The following is an 18992-nucleotide window of genomic DNA, read 5'->3' on the forward strand; positions in this document are numbered from 1 at the left end:
GTCACATTATGTGTTCAAATGTGATAATTTGTAATTGTGTTTGTAATTGTGTTTGTAATTCCTTAAGAGTGTATAGTCTAAATTTTTGGGTACTGACTCTTCAGGTATTGATGGTATGAATCGAGACCATTTATTTATTCCACCCTCATTCACACTGGAATCTAACCGAGATTTTGTCTCTTCATATTGTGAATAATTCAGTTGATTGTGTTGTTGTTTTACGATGGGATGATATTTTTTTGCACATTTTACACTGATGAAATTTGAAGGGAATTTGTTTTAAAGATTGCTTAGAAATAATGAGTGTTTTTATGTGCTTAGATGTTTTCAGGAGGGGTAGGTGGTTTTAGTATGCAGAAAATTGTATATTATATAATTATTCGTATATATTTGGATTGTATATTGGGACCTCTATGGAGTTCCGTAACATAACAAAAAATAAACTTGAAACGTGAAACACAAACAATTATTCTTAAATATTTAAACTTGTCCGAATCCTTTATTCAACCAACTAGTCAGTTATCTGCCCCTCCCAATCCTTTGGTAATGTATGATAGGCTGGTTATTTATTCCTTTTGTGAAACTGACACAATATGTTCCAATTTTGCAGCTCTCTCTACCCCTACATTTTCACTTGATGAAGCAGAGATGAATCCCTCTGGCTCTTTATCATTGTACAAGATTCTGTCCAGTTTTGCCCCCTTAATAACTAACAGAGTTAACTTTGGAAGTTAAATCTGGCTCACCTCTGGACAAATGCGAGGCATGTTTCTTTCTTCTGGCCTTAAACAGGTTAAAGTCTGCACTTACTCTTTTGTATGATGCCTCATTAGACACAGCAGTCTCTCCCTTTTGTTGGTAATATTCTGCACCCACCTTAAAAAACCTTCTGCGGATACTACCAATCCTAGCAACTATTGGCATATTTCTTTACTGCTTTTCTCTATCAAGTTATGGAAGAATATGTAAATAATGATTTGTTTTCAAATAAGCTCAGACTGGTTTTAGACCATTTGTTAGCCCCAGAAAAAATGAAAAAGAATCATCCATTTTCTTCCCTTAGTATGCCATCAAAAGTTTTCTAATCCTTAAAATTATGAATGAATGACAAGGTTTTCAAAACTATACTACTGTAACTGCCTAAGGAGTGGCATACAAAAAAAGTACTGGCAAAACTCCAAGAAGTTCAATGGTACCAGTTTGATTAATCTATGACTTTCCTCGTCAGGTGCATAACTCTCACTTTAAATGTCAACTTCAGTGGCCTTCCTTTGAAAAAAGAGAGTTCATTTAATAATCTCCTGCCTAAATCATCATGTGGCCACCAATTCTGGTCCCTCCTACATTCAAGACAAGATTCAAAGTTATGTACTCATTCACGTCCTTCGCCTATCCCCTTTTATAAAAGAGAGGCGAGGGGGTCCTGATTTGCATCTACTGTACTGGAATTGTTGCGGCTATTGTACAGCCATGACTGGAATGGTCTTCACCATTTATTTAAGGCCTAAGATAACCATCTACTGTTCTGTAAAAATTCTTAAAAACCAAATCTTCCTACCCTGATTCACTTCTCAGTCCACATAATTATCCAGGACACCTTTAAAGTAATAGTAGCGCTTTATAAAATAATATGTATCATAAGTAACATAAAATAACATGTTGTTGTAAGTGGCAAGATTTGTGATACCACTTGCCAGTCACAAAATGGCTTCACCATCTGTGGCCTCGTGTAAAGCTTTTAGTAATATAAAACTGGTCAAAATAATTTTATAAGTTATCGTAGACTGCTGTCTAGGAACTTACCCTGTAACATTGGTCAACCTTTCTACATACAACCATCACTCACCCAATATTGAAAAGCAGCCATTATTCAAACGTTCACCAAGTCACCTATTCATCAATCATTCATTCATCAACACATCCATGCACTCATTCATCCATTCAATCACCCACTCATTCTGGCATTCACTCATACACATACGAAATTAAAACAAGCAACAAATTAAAAGTTCATATGTAAAATATCCAGACCTATTTTCATTGTTGAAGCTTGTTTTCCTACTAGCACAGATATGGCAGAATGTAGTCAAAGTATTCCGATGCATACCTCCAGTCTGTCACAAGTGGCATTTTCAACTTGGGACTTGAAATCCAACTTTACCTTTAAGGGGATTTTAAATTACAATTCAGCAATCACCAAACATGACTTTCCTGCCTGCTCCCCAGCAAAGGTTAGCACTTATTAAATGTAATAAGGTACCCATTGTTATCCTATGGGAGGTTGGCCTCAAAGTAGTGAAAAATCAATTTAGGACTTTTTCATTATCTGTACATGTTAAACCTGAAAGTACATGTCCAACGTTTTAATAACACTGCATCTTGCCTTATGAGCGAAATATATATTAAAAAGGAAGTTTTAAGCTCAGCAAAGGGTTTATTTTGCCAAGTGAATATGGCAGTGCAAAACTGCTAGCAGGCTGCAATGGCAGGCCTGGGACATGTTTTAAGGTGCTACTTAAGTGGGTGGCACAATAAATGCTGCAGACCCACTTGTAGTATTTAATTTACAGGCCCTGGGTTTATGGAGTACCATGTTACTATGGACTTATAAGTAGTGGTGGTCAAAAAATTCCATTCCACTGGTGGAGTTTGCAGAGTTTTGCCCACTTCATGTTGCGCTTGGAGCACGGAGTTCCAGCAAAACTCTGCCATCTAGCACATTGCGGAATTTTTTCCTGCACGCGGCTCGCAACTAGTTGGTGAGCGTGAGCAAGAATGTGCATACCCTAGAGCGATTTTTGGGTGGCAGAACGCCACCTGCCAAGATTTCTCAACACAGCGGTTGCAGAAAGTTGTGACCAGTCTCCCTAAGAGAGCTGTTACTTGAGTAGAAAATCTACTTGAGTAGCAGAAAGAAGCAGCACTCTCTTGTGTGCCAGAAGGTGTACTTTGAGGTAATTTTACAGCTCGGAATATGTTTCTGGCACTAAAATTCAGTGCCAGCAGTGCGATATGCCCAAATTCCACCCCTCGCAGAACTGTGCAGAATCTCAAGGAGTTTTTATGTAATTCTGCAGAGTGAGACTTTGTGAATTCTTCCCACCCGTACTTATAAGTACATTAAATATGCCGCTCAGGTTATGCCAATTTTACCAGTTTTAGTGAGTACACACAAGCACCCTAGCACTACCTAGCAGTGGTAAAGTGCACAGAGTCCTAAGTTCAACAAAATAAATTCAGCAAAATAGGATGCCAAAATGTTTCAGAGAAAACCACCCTAAAGATGCCAGGTATAACGGTCGCAGAATGAACCAAACCAGAATGCCAGCTACCCATGTCACCATGTTTGACCAACCTTAAATACTGCACCTAAGCATACACCATTAGCCCCACCTTCCGGTTGTGTTATGACGGCATGTGTTCCTGAAAGATACAGCTTGGCACCTGTGTTTATACAATTCCACTTTCTGAAGCAAATAAATTTAACTTGGAGTTCCTCTCTGCTTCCAAGCTCTTCTATCTGTAGAGACTACATTAATTCAGAATGTCTCATATATTTTTTACTCAGAATGTCTCTCTGTTTCTAAGCTCCGCTGTCTGCAGAACCTACTCCATTATTGAATTCTCTAATAGACAGCGGGGATAGGACATAGAGAGAGGCAATCACTGCATCTGTGTCTGAGATTTACAGTCTGTGGTGCATGTACTAACTCAGAGAAAGTTAAATGTATGCACCTAATAAAGTACATTGACAATCACATATTATCGGATTGTAAACTGTGCAAGTGTGCACCTTCATGACGCAGCAATGGTGGTTTAGTGTTTTATTCACACACCACTTTGGTATTTTTAAAACTTTAGTCACAAAATCATAGGCAGCAACAAGACCAACAACTAATCGTGAAAGAGAGAGCATGCAGGCATATTCTGCATATGGGCAAGCAGCCTAATCTTCAGAGCTTCCTGGAGACAATGTAACCTACCTTTGGCCAGGATAATCAGTGGGTAAATTGTCACTTTTTATAGACTATCAAATAGATGTATGCCAACCAATACTGTGGATATGGAGGAAGAGCACACTACTTTACATAATTTTAGAGAGAGGGGATAGCTCGTACTCAGGTGTCTAAGGTAAACATTTGTACAATGTTTCACCAGGGAAGTGATTCTTACACCCCCTATGAAAAACAAACAATTGGTGTGACAGCACTGATGTTGTTCAAGTGGCAGGGGGGTGCAGAAAGACATGTTTTCTAGTCCTGTGGTTCTCAAATCACATTTGGCATCAGGGACACAACTAGTACATGGTGCTAGGTGGAGATGGTAGTTGAACTGAAAAGGTTAGACAGCAAGTGTATATTCATTACTGAAGATTTAGGATAAAAATACTTCAAGGTTCCCATCTGGGCCACCAGTATGCTTCCAATATGTAAATTAAATTAATCTTAAGACTGTAGACTTGCAAAAATCACAGATTTTAATACACAATATAAAATAGAGTTCATTGTACAAAGCATTGCATTTATCTCAGCTTTTCATAGCCATAAGGCATTATGCAGAGTCCCCTACTTTCACCATTAACTCAGAAGTGCCGAGAGCACCCAACATGGTTGAGATATGATTAACTTCAGGTCCGTCTGCACCTTGCATTGCATAACTGTTTGCTAGTTCAGTTCTACCACACTCCACAGAGCCTGGACTGCCTTGCTTCTCTTCTCATACCCGACCAGTAACCTCTGAAATCCAGAAATACTAGGCTAACTAGTGGGATGTAAGATGCAGACTTATATTCAACAGGATTGGATCTGTCTAGGATTAAAAGTAAACATATATCCTCAGGGTTGGATGTATTGAAGGAGTGTAAGCTGAGCATACATCAGAGAGCTTTTCAACATATCTCCATTTCAAGGACTTAAATTATAGCCTTTCAAAAGATTACGCAAAAGACCTTGGCAGCAAAGTTCCAAGGGTAGGTCGCTCCCCCTGCCGCTGCAGCTCCTCCAGCTCCTCCACGTTCCTGAGTTCCTGAGACCCACCTCACAGTAAGTACCCCCCACCTCCCAGCCCCTCGCTCTGCCCCGCGCTACTCACCCTCTCTCCTGCTTCTTTTCTTCTTTTCTTCTTCTCTGTTCTTCCTCCTCGCTCCTCGTCTGTAATCTTCTTCTGTACTCTTCTTTTCCCCGTCTTCTCTCTTCTTCCTCATCTTCTTCTGTGGTCTTCTGGCCTCTGTTCTTCATTTTCTGTATCTTCTTCTGTGTTCTTCTGTGTTCTTCTGTGTTCTTCTGTGTTCTTCTGTTCTTCCGGTCTTCCTTTCCTCTGTTCTTCCGGTCTTCTGTTCTTCCGGTCTTCTGTTCTTCTGTTCTTCTGTTCTTCCGGTCTTCTGTCTTCTATCTTCTGCCTTCGGCTCTTCTGCCTCCTCCGTCTTCTTCTCCCCGCGCCTGCCCTCCTGCCTCATCCCCCTCCCTCACTCGCATCCCCCTCTCTATCTCCCCTATCTAACACGTTCACTATCTACCTCCCTCACTCCTCCTATCTACCTATCTCTCTATCTAACTCCCTCACTCTCCACCTCCTCCTATCTTCCTATCTCTCTATCTATTTCTCTATCTATCGATTTCTCTATCTATCTATTTTCACTATCTATTTCTCTATCTCTCCCCCCTCCCGCCACCCCCTCTATTACCTATCTTCCTATCCTCTCACTCTACCTCTCACCCTCACCCACCTCTACAACCCCCCTCCCCTATCTTCACAACCCTACTCCTATCTTTCTCCCTAATCTCCTAAACCTCCTAACACTCACCCCCTCCACCCTTAAACCCCCCTCCCCCAGCTCTTCTCACTCTACCTGTCCCCCCCTCCCTCGCGCTTTCCCGCCGCGACCTCCTGCACGCCCCCGCCCCCCAGCTCCCATTCACCCCCAGCTGACCCCTCCCCCCCTCCTACCTCATATGGCGCCCGCTGCGCAACAGTGGTAGCGACCCTTGACCCAAGGGTAGGTCGATCCCCCTGCCGCTGCAGCTCCTCCAGCTCCTCCAGGTTCCTGAGTTCCTGAGACCCACCTCACAGTAAGTACCCCCCACCTCCCAGCCCCTCGCTCTGCCCCGCGCTACTCACCCTCTCTCCTGCTCCTGCTTCTTTTCTTCTTCTCTGTTCTTCCTCCTCGTCTGTAATCTTCTTCTGTACTCTTCTTTTCCCCGTCTTCTCTCTTCTTCTCTTCTTCCTCATCTTCTTCTGTGGTCTTCTGCCCTCTGTTCTTCGTTTTCTGTATCTTCTTCTGTGTTCTTCTGTGTTCCTCTGTGTTCCTCTGTGTTCTTCTGTGTTCTTCTGTTCTTCCGGTCTTCCTTTCTTCTGTTCTTCTGTTCTTCCGGTCTTCTGTTCTTCTGTTTTCTATCTTCTGCCTTCGGCTCTTCTGCCTCCTCTGTCTTCTTCTCCCCACGCCTGCCCTCCTGCTCCTGCCTCATCCCCCTCCCTCACTCGCATCCCCCTCTCTATCTCCCCTATCTAACCCGTTCACTATCTACCTCCCTCACTCCTCCTATCTACCTATCTCTCTATCTCTCTATCCCACTATCTAACTCCCTCACTCTCCACCTCCTCCTATCTTCCTATCTCTCTATCTATTGCTCTATCTATCGATTTCTCTATCTATCTATTTTCACTATCTATTTCTCTATCTCTCCCCCCCTCCCGCCACCCCCTCTATTACCTATCTTCCTATCCTCTCACTCTACCTCTCACCCTCACCCACCTCTACAACCCCCCCTCCTCTATCTTCACAACCCTACTCCTATCTTTCTCCCTAATCTCCTAAACCTCCTAACACTCACCCCCTCCACCCTTAAACCTCCCTCCCCCAGCTCTTCTCACTCTACCTGTCCCCCCCTCCCTCGCGCTTTCCCGCCGCGACCTCCTGCACGCCCCGCCTCCCAGCTCCCATTCGCCTCCAGCTGACCCCTCCCCCCCTCCTACCTCATATGGCGGCTGCGCCGGAGGCGCGCCAGAGGCAAGCCCGTCTGCGACCGTTCGCGCCTGGCCCGTGCCCAGCGCCACGACCCCTGGTCTCCAGCTCTCCCAAGCCCCGCTGATCCGCTACGACCCCACCACCCTCCACGCCCTCAACCCAGGACGCTCTAACACCTGCTTCCAAGCTCACCCCAAACACACCCATGGACCCTTCGCCTGCAACTCCTGCAAACGCATCTTCCACCACGCAACTACCACGACCACAAGCCCATGCGCCATCAACCACCTCAAGTGCATCCTAGTCAACGCTCGCTCCGTCCACAAACACGCCGTTGAACTCTGGGACCTCCTGGACTCCACAGCACCGGACGTCGCCTTCATCACGGAGACCTGGATGAACGCCTCCTCTGCTCCAGACATCGCCACCGCCATCCCCGAAGGCTACAAGATCTCCAGGAAAGACCGCACCAACCAAGCAGGAGGAGGTATCGCCATCGTCTTCAAAGACTCCATCAGCGTCACCACCTCCACTGAAGACACCCCTCTCGCCGCTGAACACCTGCATTTTCAGATTCGCACCGACCCGAGGACCACCCTCAGAGGATCCCTCGTCTACCGTCCTCCCGGACCACGCGCCCCTTTCAGCGACGCCATCGCCGACTTCATCTCCCCGCACGCCCTCGCCTCACCGGACTACATCCTCCTAGGCGACCTCAACTTCCATCCGGAACAAAACAATGACCCCAACACCACCACCCTGCTCGACAACCTCGCCAACCTCAGCCTCAAACAACTGGTGAACACCGCCACCCACATCGCCGGACACACGCTTGACCCTATCTTCTCCGCCAGCAAATACGTCTTCTTCAGCCACGCCTCTGCCCTACACTGGACCGACCACAGCTGCGTCCACTTCACATTCCGACGCGAGACCCGCCACCTCCGCACTCATTCCATCCCTCGTCGACAGAGGAACAAGATCCCTGAAGAGCAACTCTTCTCCGCACTCACCACCAACCAACCCACCCTCACCACCGACCCCAACGACGCAGCCCTCAACCTCACAAACTGGATCTCCAACTGCGCAGACAACCTTGCTCCCCTCAAACGCACGCATCGACAGACCAACACCAAAAAACCTCTCTGGTTCTCTGACACCCTCAAAGAATCAAAGAAAACTTGACGCGCCCTTGAGAAAGCCTGGCGCAAGGACCACACCGCTGACAACATGACCGCCCTCAAGAACGCTACCCGCGAACACCACCACCTGATCCGCGCTGCCAAAAGGAACTTTTTCACCGACAGACTGGACAAAAACAGCCACAACAGCAGAGAACTCTTCAGCATCGTCAAGGAGTTCTCCAACCCCAGCGCCAACGCCGTCACGCCCTCACAGGATTTGTGCGAATCCCTCGCCACTTCCTTCCATCGCAAGATCAGCGACCTCCACGACAGCTTCGGACACCAGACCCAACCAAACACCACCGAACCTGCATCCCCGGCCATCACCCTCAACAACTGGACCCACATCTACACGGAAGAAACCAAATCCATCATGAACTCTATCCACTCCGGCGCCCCTTCGGACCCCTGCCCGCACTTCATCTTTAACAAAGCCGACGACATCATCGCCCTGCACCCCCAGACCGTCATCAACTCTTCTTTTTCTTCTGCTACCTTCCCCGAATGCTGGAAACACGCCGAAGTCAATGCCCTACTAAAGAATCTACGGATGACCCGAGCGCCTGAAAAACTTCCGCCCCATCTCTCTTCTGCATTTCCCAGCCAAAGTAATAGAGAAGACCATCAACCAACAGCTGACCACCTTCCTGGAAGACAACAACCTGCTCGACCCCTCACAAACCGGATTCCGAACCAACCACAGCACTGAAACCGCCCTCATCTCAGTCACAGACGACATCAGAACCCTGATGGACAACGGTGAAACAGTCGCCCTCATTCTTCTCGACCTCTCGGATGCCTTTGACACCGTCTGTCACCGCACCCTAATCACCCGCCTCCGCTCCACCAGGATCCACGGCCAGGCCCTGGACTGGATCGCCTCCTTCCTCGCAAACCGTTCCCAAAGAGTTTACCTCCCTCCGTTTCGCTAAGAACCCACCGAGATCATCTGCGGCGTACCTCAAGGCTCATCACTCAGCCCGATACTCTTCAATGTCTACATGAGCCCCCTCGCCAACATCATACGCAAGCACAACATCATCATCACCTCCTACGCCGACGACACCCAACTTATACTCTCCCTCACCAAGGACCCCGCCAGCGCCAAGACCACCCTACAAGAGGGTATGAAGGACGTCGCAGATTGGATGAGGCTCAGCTGCCTAAAGCTGAACTCTGAAAAAACGGAAGTCCTCATCCTCGGCAACACCCCGTCCGCCTGGGACGACTCCTGGTGGCCCACGGCCCTCGGCACTGCACCGACACCCACAGACCACACCCGCAACCTCGGCTTCATCTTGGACCCTCTTCTCACCATGACCAAGCAAGTCAACGCCGTGTCCTCCGCCTGCATCCTCACCCTCTGCATGCTCCGCAAGATCTTCCGCTGGATCCCCGCCGACACCAGAAAAACCGTGACCCACGCCCTCGTCACGAGCCGCCTGGACTACGGCAACACCCTCTACGCCGGGACCACAGCCAAACTCCAAAATCGCCTGCAACGCATTCAAAACGCCTCGGCCCGCCTCATCCTCGACGTACCCCGCAGCAGCCACATCTCCGCACACCTGAGACACCTGCATTGGCTCCCAGTCAGCAAAAGGATCACCTTCCGACTTCTCACCCACGCACACAAAGCCCTCCACGACAAGGGACCGGAATACCTCAACAGACGCCTCAGCTTCTACGTCCCCACCCGCCTCCTCCGCTCCTCTGGCCTCGCACTCGCTGCTGTCCCTCGCATCCGCCGCTCCACAGCGGGTGGGAGATCTTTCTCCTTCCTGGCGGCCAAGACCTGGAACTCCCTCCCCACCAGCCTCAGGACCACCCAGGACCACTCCGCTTTCCGGAGACTCCTAAAGACCTGGCTGTTCGAGCAGCGATAACCCCCCCTTTTCCCCTAGCGCCTTGAGACCCGCACGGGTGAGTAGCGCGCTTTATAAATGTTAATGATTTGATTTGAAGTTCTCACTCAGACACAGTATCTCCATGATAAATGTAAGTTATTATCTGTTTCTTATTAAAAAGGTTTAGGGGTGAATTGAAATCCACCCTGGAGAAGAGGTATGCTAATTTAACTTTGCAGGCAAATAGCCACCCCAAACAGACCTAGGAGACAGTGCACATCTAATTGGTTCAAAGGACAAAGACTTGTGCAGTCCAGCTTCTTCCTCCAAACCCACGGAGTTTATTTACAATCCCCTGTGCGCCATCGGAATGATGGCTCACACTGCAGGGCCCTATCTACATGGCCATGTATAGCCACCCTGTGTGGCTTTTCATGGCTTTCTACATATGGACTGAGGCAACACAGTGCACCCTGCGATAGGAAGACATGCCATGGCCGTTACAGTGGGTGTTCGCACGTAACACCCATGGCATTTGACACATTCTCAGATTTATAAGATTTTGTAAACCTGGGAATGTGGCAAAAGCCTATGCCTCCCCAGGGGAGACATAAGGGTGGTGCAACCATGAGTAAATATATTTCTCCTCATTTGTTTTCTATGTGTCCTGCATTCTGCAGGACACATAGAAAGAGGAAAACACCTCTCATGATTATTCCCTGCAAGACAGACTTCCGTACACCATGATGCAAGAGTGTCTGCATTGGTGCATGACAGCCCATTGTACGCCAGAACGGGGGAAAAGGACAGGAATGAACCATTTCTTATAGATACAGGCATTCCTGCCCTTTTCTTTTGACGCAGGGCAGTGCAGCAAGAATCCTTGTGGCACTGCTGTGCGCCAAGACCTCGTAAATGAGGCCCCAGGTCTTGTGGTGCATCCAAAGTGTCCATGTAAGAGGAACCACAGACCTCTGTCCCACAGATCATGGTAGGCACACCCGTAGTCAATTTAGCCTTCCTAATGGCCATGGCTTAAAGGCCATTGTAATTGTGGTAGAACATGACAAGCACCAATTCAGGGGATTATGTGAACACACTTATAATCAAATGTCAACAACAGGAGAAACCTCACTTCAATGGTAGGCCTAAATATTTATAGGTAGCTGCAGCTGGAAGATTTTGACAGGCCAGGTCTCAGCTCCTTCACCTAAAATAGAGAGCCTTAATGTTTTTCCAAAATTACTTTGAAGTGATAGTCCTTTCTCTCAAACATTTTATTGCTTTTATTTTTTATTTTTAGAAAACATCAACATACATTTTACAGCGTTGACTTTAGGTATATGGCTTGCCAATTGTACAAGTTCTCTCGGCCGTGCTCTAGCACAGTACACCTGTTACAGAATTCAGGGGCATATTTATCAAACATTTTGTGTTGTGCTTATGCCATGCAAGTAGACACAGGGCGATGCAAAACTTAGAATGAGATTACCAAGCCACGCTAGGCCACCTGGCATGGCTCTGCATGGCTTGAAAATCTATTGTAAGTCATTAGTAAGGTGATATTCCAATAACACCTGGGCATAAAGCGGACAGTGCCATGTTCTATATCATACCACATTCACCCAGTGTTTGTGCAGGTGGATTCACCTCTATTCCAACCATCCTGCAGAGTCCATCTATTGCTGGTGCTTCAGTCAATCAGACAGTGACCACATTAGAAGCGATGCTTACCATCTGCAGATGTTGTATCTGGGAAGAATATCCAGGATCTTTCCTGGTAACTTGACAACAACTGTCTCCTTGCGTTGTACACACACCGCACGCCGGCCATGAATATGTTGGGGGAAGTTGTACGTAGGATGTGTTCAGATCTGGAAAGACCTGGAAACAATAGAATTGTTAGCAGTGGACTCAAGATATTTTGAAGTCAGTATTCAAAGTCAGGAAAAGTGGGCCAGTTGGGATAGCAGCATGTGCGATGTCACATCAACTTCCCAAAAACATCCTATCATAGTATGTAGAGGATGAGGCAATATTTTGGGACAACTAGCAAAAGGGGCATGTAACTTGTGATACATTAGGCCAGATCACAAAATATTTTTGACTCACAATATTTCATGTCTTTGGTGTCAGGTTAAGGCCAAGCTTATTGCTAGTGCCTTTTGCCAACTTATTATGAAAGCAGGTTTCTGGAGGTGGTAGCCTGTAACAAAAATGTTTGTGACTATTTGTTGTGCCATTTTGTTGTGGCAGTGATGTGCTTTGTTGGTTTTGTGCAGCTGTGTTTTTGTGCTGCATTATTGCAATGTGATGCTGTGATTGATGTGCTGTGGTCTGTTTTGACTGTTATATTGTAATTGTGTTATGTTGCTTTGTTTAGGCTATTTATTATGTTCTCTTGCTTACTTTAGGTGTATTAACAAATACTGCTACATTTCCTTCCAAAACCAGCATTTGCTTTTAAAGCTCTTCTGGCAAGCAACCATTTATGACTGTCTGAGATAGTAAAATAGCTCTGCTCCAGGGCTTTTAAGTTTTTGGACACCAGCCAGCCCAAAACTGTGGCAGAGACCTATCTTAAATTAGTGCTTACACTGATTACTTCATGTCATCTAACCCATTACCATTTCTGGGGCACCTGTCTTGTTACCAAATGAAGAAACAATCCCAGATCCAGAATGTCATTTCAGAGGCACATATTGGTCATCTCATTAAATCATTACATTCTACAACTAAACTGGTCTTCTGAAAGTTAAAATGTATATTCACTCTCTTTAAGAAGCAAACGACTGGTAACCCGGTACTCCTAGGCCCTGATTACTAGTGTAAGGCTAAATATTGATCCCTCTGTAAACACGTGTTTGAACAGGAATCGGAATTATTATTTGTGTGATAATCATGGCACCCTCCCAGTTTTCCCCTAATAAATTCCAGCAGGCAGACCTGCTGAAATGTATTGAGAGAAAGGCCTATAAAATTAGCAACACATGCAGAATTGTGTGTGTTTCATTCATGCTCTTCATGTTATGTCTCATTTGCAAGTTAAAAACTCAAATGAGGAGTTATTTATCACATGTGGTAAATACTGCCTCCTATTTCACCTAATGTGTACTGAAGGGCTTAATAGATGTTTTTTGACAACACGACTCAAAAATGCAAATATAGTAATTCTTGTTTCAACTAGCTAATTGTAGAAATATGGATATGTGCAAACTTCTGTTCAGTATACGGTCAACCCTGCTACTGGTTGATAGTCTCCATGGGTCAAGAGAACACTTGAGTCAATATCCAAGCAACTTGACCTTTCTACTTCTAGCTAGAAGGGCAATTGTTCATGAAATTAGCCCTTTTTGGACCAAGAGGGGGCAGGCAAAGTCTGGGTATATTTGAACTGTTGGGGTCACCATTTCAATTCAAGACACCAGAGGTCACCTGCAGCTGTGTACTGGCCCCAGAGCATCTGGCATGTGTGAGGCATTCACTTCCATGGATGCAGCCATGGAGCATGAGGCACAATGTTCAAGAATGAGAACCTGAGACCTAATGTGTGTGCCCAAAGTAAAATACAGAGAAAGTGGAGAAATGGTGCCCTGCATACTTGAGGGTAAAGTGATTTATAGAGAGCCTTAAGGTGGTTCCCAGGAGCATTCCGTAGAACTATGTTAATATGGGTGCCTCGTGAAACAGGGATAAGTACAGAGCCTTTAAGCAAATTTGAGAAGCATTGTCTAGAACTATGTTAATCTGCAAACTTGGGGACACAGTATAGATACAAAACCTTTAAGCATTTCTGAATTCCTTCAGTCTACAGTTATATTAATCTGTGTACTTGGTAACACACAGATAAGTAGAATCTCTAAGTGACTTTGAGGAGCACTGCCCAATACTATATTACTCAATATATTTGAAGACACAGGGTATGTACAGAGCCTATGCGTGGCTCTGTGATGCATCTGACTGTACTTTGGTAATGTATGTACTTGGTGACACAGGGATATGCATAGAGCCTCTGAAAGTCTCTTAAGAGCACTGGTATGAAATATTTAAGCCATATACTTGAAGATACAGAGAAGCTTACAGAGCCTATAGGTTCCTATGTGAAACATTGTCTAGAACTGTGTTAATCTGTATACACAGGGGTAGGTACAGCGGCTTCAAGAGGCACTGAAGATCCCTACAGAGCATTATGCACCACTACAGGCCATCAGTCAAGGAGCATGCTTATTTGCATCCTCTATGGCACAGGGATAAACACAGAGGGCCTGATTTATAGTTTGGTGGAGGGGGTTATAGCCTATGGAACTAGTGAAATGGCGGACGTGATATCCGTCACAGTTGTGATCGAGTAACCCCTCTGCCAAACTCTAAATCAGGGCCAGAGCCTTAATGTACCACTGCAGCACATGCTTTTGCTAGTCAGCATGCTTCATAACACAGTGTTACGCAGAGTGCTTCTATGAGGTGCTGTGGAGTGTTGTATTTTACTGCAGCATTCATGTAGAGCTTTACACCCCATAGTGGGGCATAAACGGGTACTTTCAGACAGTTAGCATGCAACTTCACGGGGAAGTGCATGTTTGGCAGAGTACTGTACATGTTATGATCCGTTGTGGGAAGTGTTTTGGTGTTGTCATGAGTGGGCCGGGAGGTGCTCTTGTCTTGGCTTGAAGTGCAGCACCTGGCAGAGTGATGGAGGAGCACTAGTTAAGACCCATGCTAGTCTGTATTCCTGATAGATGATTTAGGAATGCTTTTTAGCTTCAAAAGATGCTGTGTGCCCCATTCTGCCCTTATATCTTCATCCTTCTATTTCTTCTCCTAACCAAATGTCACACTTTTTTATTTTTGCTTCTTTTTCTTCTTTCCTATGATCCTCAGTTGTGCTTACTTATCACTCCATTTACTGAAAGGCTCTCTGTTCTCAGGCTGTGTCTCACATACTGTGTGCACCGCTTAAAGAAGTCAGAATACATCTTGCCAAAAATAATTGTCTTATGGGTGATTGACAATTCCAAATGTTCCTCATTTCTCTCTCATATTTCAAAAAGTAAATGTTAAAAGGCTCTTCAACAACATTTTCTATCAAATGTATACTAAATAGAAAGTATGGAATTCACATTGATTACAGAGGTACTAATTTCCGCCAACAGCAGAACATTAGAATGGTAAACCATACTTATGGTTTTGTGGCGCAGTTACCTTGCTGAGCTGCCCTACATCACAGGGAAAAAGCAGGAATGCAACGTATCCATAGCATACAACGCATTCCTGTTCTTTCCCCTTCGTTTCGGCAGCCTAGTGCCAACCCAAGCACCATGGGTCGAAGATGCCTGCGTCAACAATCCTGGGAGGCTTTTTCTTCTTTCTATTTGTGCAGAAGAATGTACCGCTCGTAGAAAGAGGAGAAAATTAGGAGAAATAATGTTATTTCTCCTTGTTACGCCTCCTCTGGGGAAGCTTAAGATTTTGGCACATCCCCAGATACACAAGGTCTTGTAAATCTAGGGATGAATTAAGATCCATGGGTGTTGAGCGGGAACACCCACTGCAACACCCATGGAATGCCTCCCTAGCGCAGTGCAAGGCAATGCAGCGATTTGTAGTGCCTTGCCTCGCTCCATATTTATGAGGCCTTCAAAGCCATGCAAAGTGGCTTTGCATAGTCTCATCAATACGATTTAGTGGTTTGTGTCGCAAGGGCCTTGTAAATATGTCCTATTGTCTTGCACTAAAAGTGGAGCACGTTTTACACATGAGAGAATATGAACCTCCTGCACCACTGGTTCAGAGTGTATAGTACAAGCTGAGGTGTTACATACGTTTCTAGACACCAAAGGGCACATCACATGCTGATGCTAACACAATACAACACACAGTGCCTGACGGAGATCATGCACCTATGGCTAGCAACACTTAATAGCTCCTTACCTGCTTTGGTTCTACGAAAGCGGGTATCTGACCAGCCTTGCTGCAGTGAACAGGGACATGGCAAGAGGCCATTGTTCCAGACTCTGGGTGGGGGCTGGGCGTTGTACCACTCCAAACACTTCAGCCTGTAGTTCACTGATGCACCATTATTATCAAGCGTATAAATCCACAGGCCTCGTAAATCTGGCAATGCAAAGTTTAAAAACAGATATTAGGTTTTAAATATTTAGAAAGAAATCCATGTATTTTAGTTTAATTTGTAAAAAGATGTAAAGCTGGGATCTGATGTACTGGGAGCCTCCATGCTTGCTCCTAAAAAGCAACTTTTTGAACCCCAAAAACTGTGAGAATGTGTGCACAATTGGTCGTAGGAAGCAAACATCATTCCCCTAGAAGAGTCTGGTTTTAGAGCAAATTGGTCGGCCATCGACAACATAGCAGTTTTTTTTAGAATTTTTATTAGATAAGTATGTGGTAAGAAATATGTCATATTTATATACAGCTTTTATTGACTTTTCAACCGCATATGATTCTGTGGACAAACCAACTTTATGGTAGAAATTATATTCCCTTGGGATATCAGGTGGTTTTGTGCACCTGTTGGTGTCCTTCCATCCTTTTACTTGGTGTTAAATGATGTTGAGGGAGTTGAAGGTCCTTCTTATTCTATCCCCACACCAAATGGTTTCAACACAGGGCTGCTAGTTGGCACCTCTATTTTTTTCTTTGTACCGCTCATATTTCCCTTCCTATTTGCATGAAGAGACATTATCCTATGCATTAGAACACACCCCCAATTTAATTTTGGGCATTCCTAAACAAGTGTGGAGGGAAAATTCAGAGAACCTTGTGCTCACAAAGGTCAGATATTCCAGTCCAGTTATTAAGGCTACAACTTTGATTAGTGGGTACATTTGTGAAATCCTTAACTAACAATATTTGTTGGGGATATAAAAGTACTTCCCTCAGATCTCTGCTTAGAACAGAGATTTTGTATAATACTGCAACCTACACAATTTAGGGGGAAATATGTCTTGAGCATTGGAATATTTTGCAAGTCACAGGGATAGTTGCCAGGGAATGGCCGACTCTTTTTAAAATTTCAGTCCTCGCAACTTAGCTTCAAGTTGAACACAGACCACTGTGACTACCTAAAATCATATAACACTATTTGTAATATTCCATTAGGATCAGTCCAGCCATATTTATTGTTCGAAATTCTGCATAGTGTTAGACGTTGTTGGAAAATGGGATATTGGTATGGGCAGGTAAGTACCTCCACTTAGCAATAGGCCACTAACCTCCATTTAGGTCCAGTTAGGTCTCAATAAATTAAACCCAGCTCAACCCTTGGTAGCTTGGCAACGAGCGACAAGGCTTAATTTAGAAGACATATGTGTAAAGCATTTAAAAATCACAAACCAGTAAATAAGTAAAACACAAAACAGAATAAAAATCCAACTCCAATTTATAACAATAGACTATGTTTTTATCTTTAAAATGACACCAAAATGATAAAAATCGGATAAGGGGAAACAGAGAATTTTTAAAGAATTAATGCTTTTTAGAGCTTAGAAATGAATGGCACCAATCTGGTCATCTGGTTGCACCTCGACCGGGACAAAGTCAAAGTTTGAGGCCGACCGCGATGGATCCCTGCTCGGCTACAGCTCGCGGGAGGCCTCGGTCAAAAGTTTATCTTCGGACTTAGTCGTTTTTCTGGAGATTTTTCTTCAGTGGGATCAAGTCGCCAGTCCAATCCGACCTCCTGGAACTCTTCCTCAGATACGCATCATGGTAGCACTTGGTGGAGATTTTTACCTTCGGATTTAGTCGTTTTTTCGAGATGAAAATCCTGCGACCGGGGAAAACCTGAATCTTGATCTGAAGTCCCTGGAGCACTCTTCGGATACACTGTCTTGGAGGTCCCGGTCAACTTCCTACGTTCTGACTTAGTCACTTTTTCTGAGAGTTTCTTCACCGGGACGAACCTGCAAGTCAGGCCGGGTTGAGGTTGAGGCAAGCCAGCTAGAGTTGCCGGGGCAGGTCAGTCCCTTCATGGAGCTTTATTCCAAACGTTCTCCAAACTTTTCCAAACTTCTGGATCTTCTTCCTAGTGTTTCTTTAAGGTTCTTTTGAGGTCCACAGCTCACCCTAGGGCTCCAGAAGCTCTGAAATGCTCCTTCAGGGTGTGTACTACAACTCCCAGAATGCACCTGGCGCAAACTCCTTTTTGGCCACTGGACAGTGGTTAGCTGGTCAGTTACTTGAGGAGTTGGTGCAGAGGACTCTGGTTACCAATTTTTCACCTGTAGCAAACAGGAAGTCCCTCCTTGAACCAGTTAAAGACAGGCAAAGTACTTCTTGTGGTGAAGCCCAAGTGTGCAGCTGGTGCAGTCCTCCCGAGTGCAGTATACAGGTGCAGGTCAGGGGTCCAGCAGGGCAGTCCTTCTTCTTCTGTAGTTCTTCCTGGTAGGGATCTGGTAAGGATCTGAGGTGTGGGTGCAGGTCTGCCAGTTTTATCCTTGCTCCTGGGTGAAAAACCTGGGGGCCCTGGTTCTCCAATCAGGTGCAGGGTCCTTCCCCTTGTGATGACCACTTTTTGGGAAGTGTGGCAAAAATCAATCCCAGGGAGCAACATTCTTCAAAAATCCGTCATGGGTGGAAGTGATTTTTGGAGGTTACATCTGGCTGAGCCCACCCACTAGTGTGACTAAAAACGTAAACACACTCTTCTTCTGCCCTCTCCTAATCTAATTGGGGGGGAACCTAATTGTCTGGGTTTGCAGGATGTGAGGGAGGTGCTGGATTGCTCCAAATGTCCTTCCCTGCCTTTGAAGACCAGTTTGGCAGCCCTCCCCCTTCCTGCCTTTCCATCTGCTGAGGGAATACCTCCTCCCCCAGGCACATCTCTTTGGTTTTGAGCCAGGCCACTTCACACCTCATCAAGGCAGCCTGGCCAGGCTGCCAGAGGCTGGCCAATCAGCGCAAGGCAGCAAAAACACTGCAGGGCTGAAGTTGGCAACTTTTCAGGTAAAGTTTAAAACTCTTTACCTGAACAAGTTA

At 45.6% G+C, this 18992-nt stretch overlaps 1 protein-coding gene across 1 annotated transcript in view; it reads right to left on the bottom strand.

Annotated features, from left to right (window-relative positions):
- The window catches only part of LOC138265051 (mucin-4-like), a 183506-nt gene that overhangs the window by 65777 nt on the left and 98737 nt on the right, over positions 1-18992 (bottom strand). The window contains exons 7-8 of the mRNA XM_069212599.1: positions 15927-16109; positions 11730-11879 (exon numbers count right to left, since the gene is read on the bottom strand). Coding sequence (XP_069068700.1) covers positions 11730-11879; positions 15927-16109 — 333 coding nt within the window. The remainder of the gene's footprint in view (positions 1-11729; positions 11880-15926; positions 16110-18992) is intronic.

This window comes from Pleurodeles waltl, chromosome 11 (assembly GCF_031143425.1).
Source record: "Pleurodeles waltl isolate 20211129_DDA chromosome 11, aPleWal1.hap1.20221129, whole genome shotgun sequence".
Classification (NCBI taxonomy): domain Eukaryota; kingdom Metazoa; phylum Chordata; class Amphibia; order Caudata; family Salamandridae; genus Pleurodeles; species Pleurodeles waltl.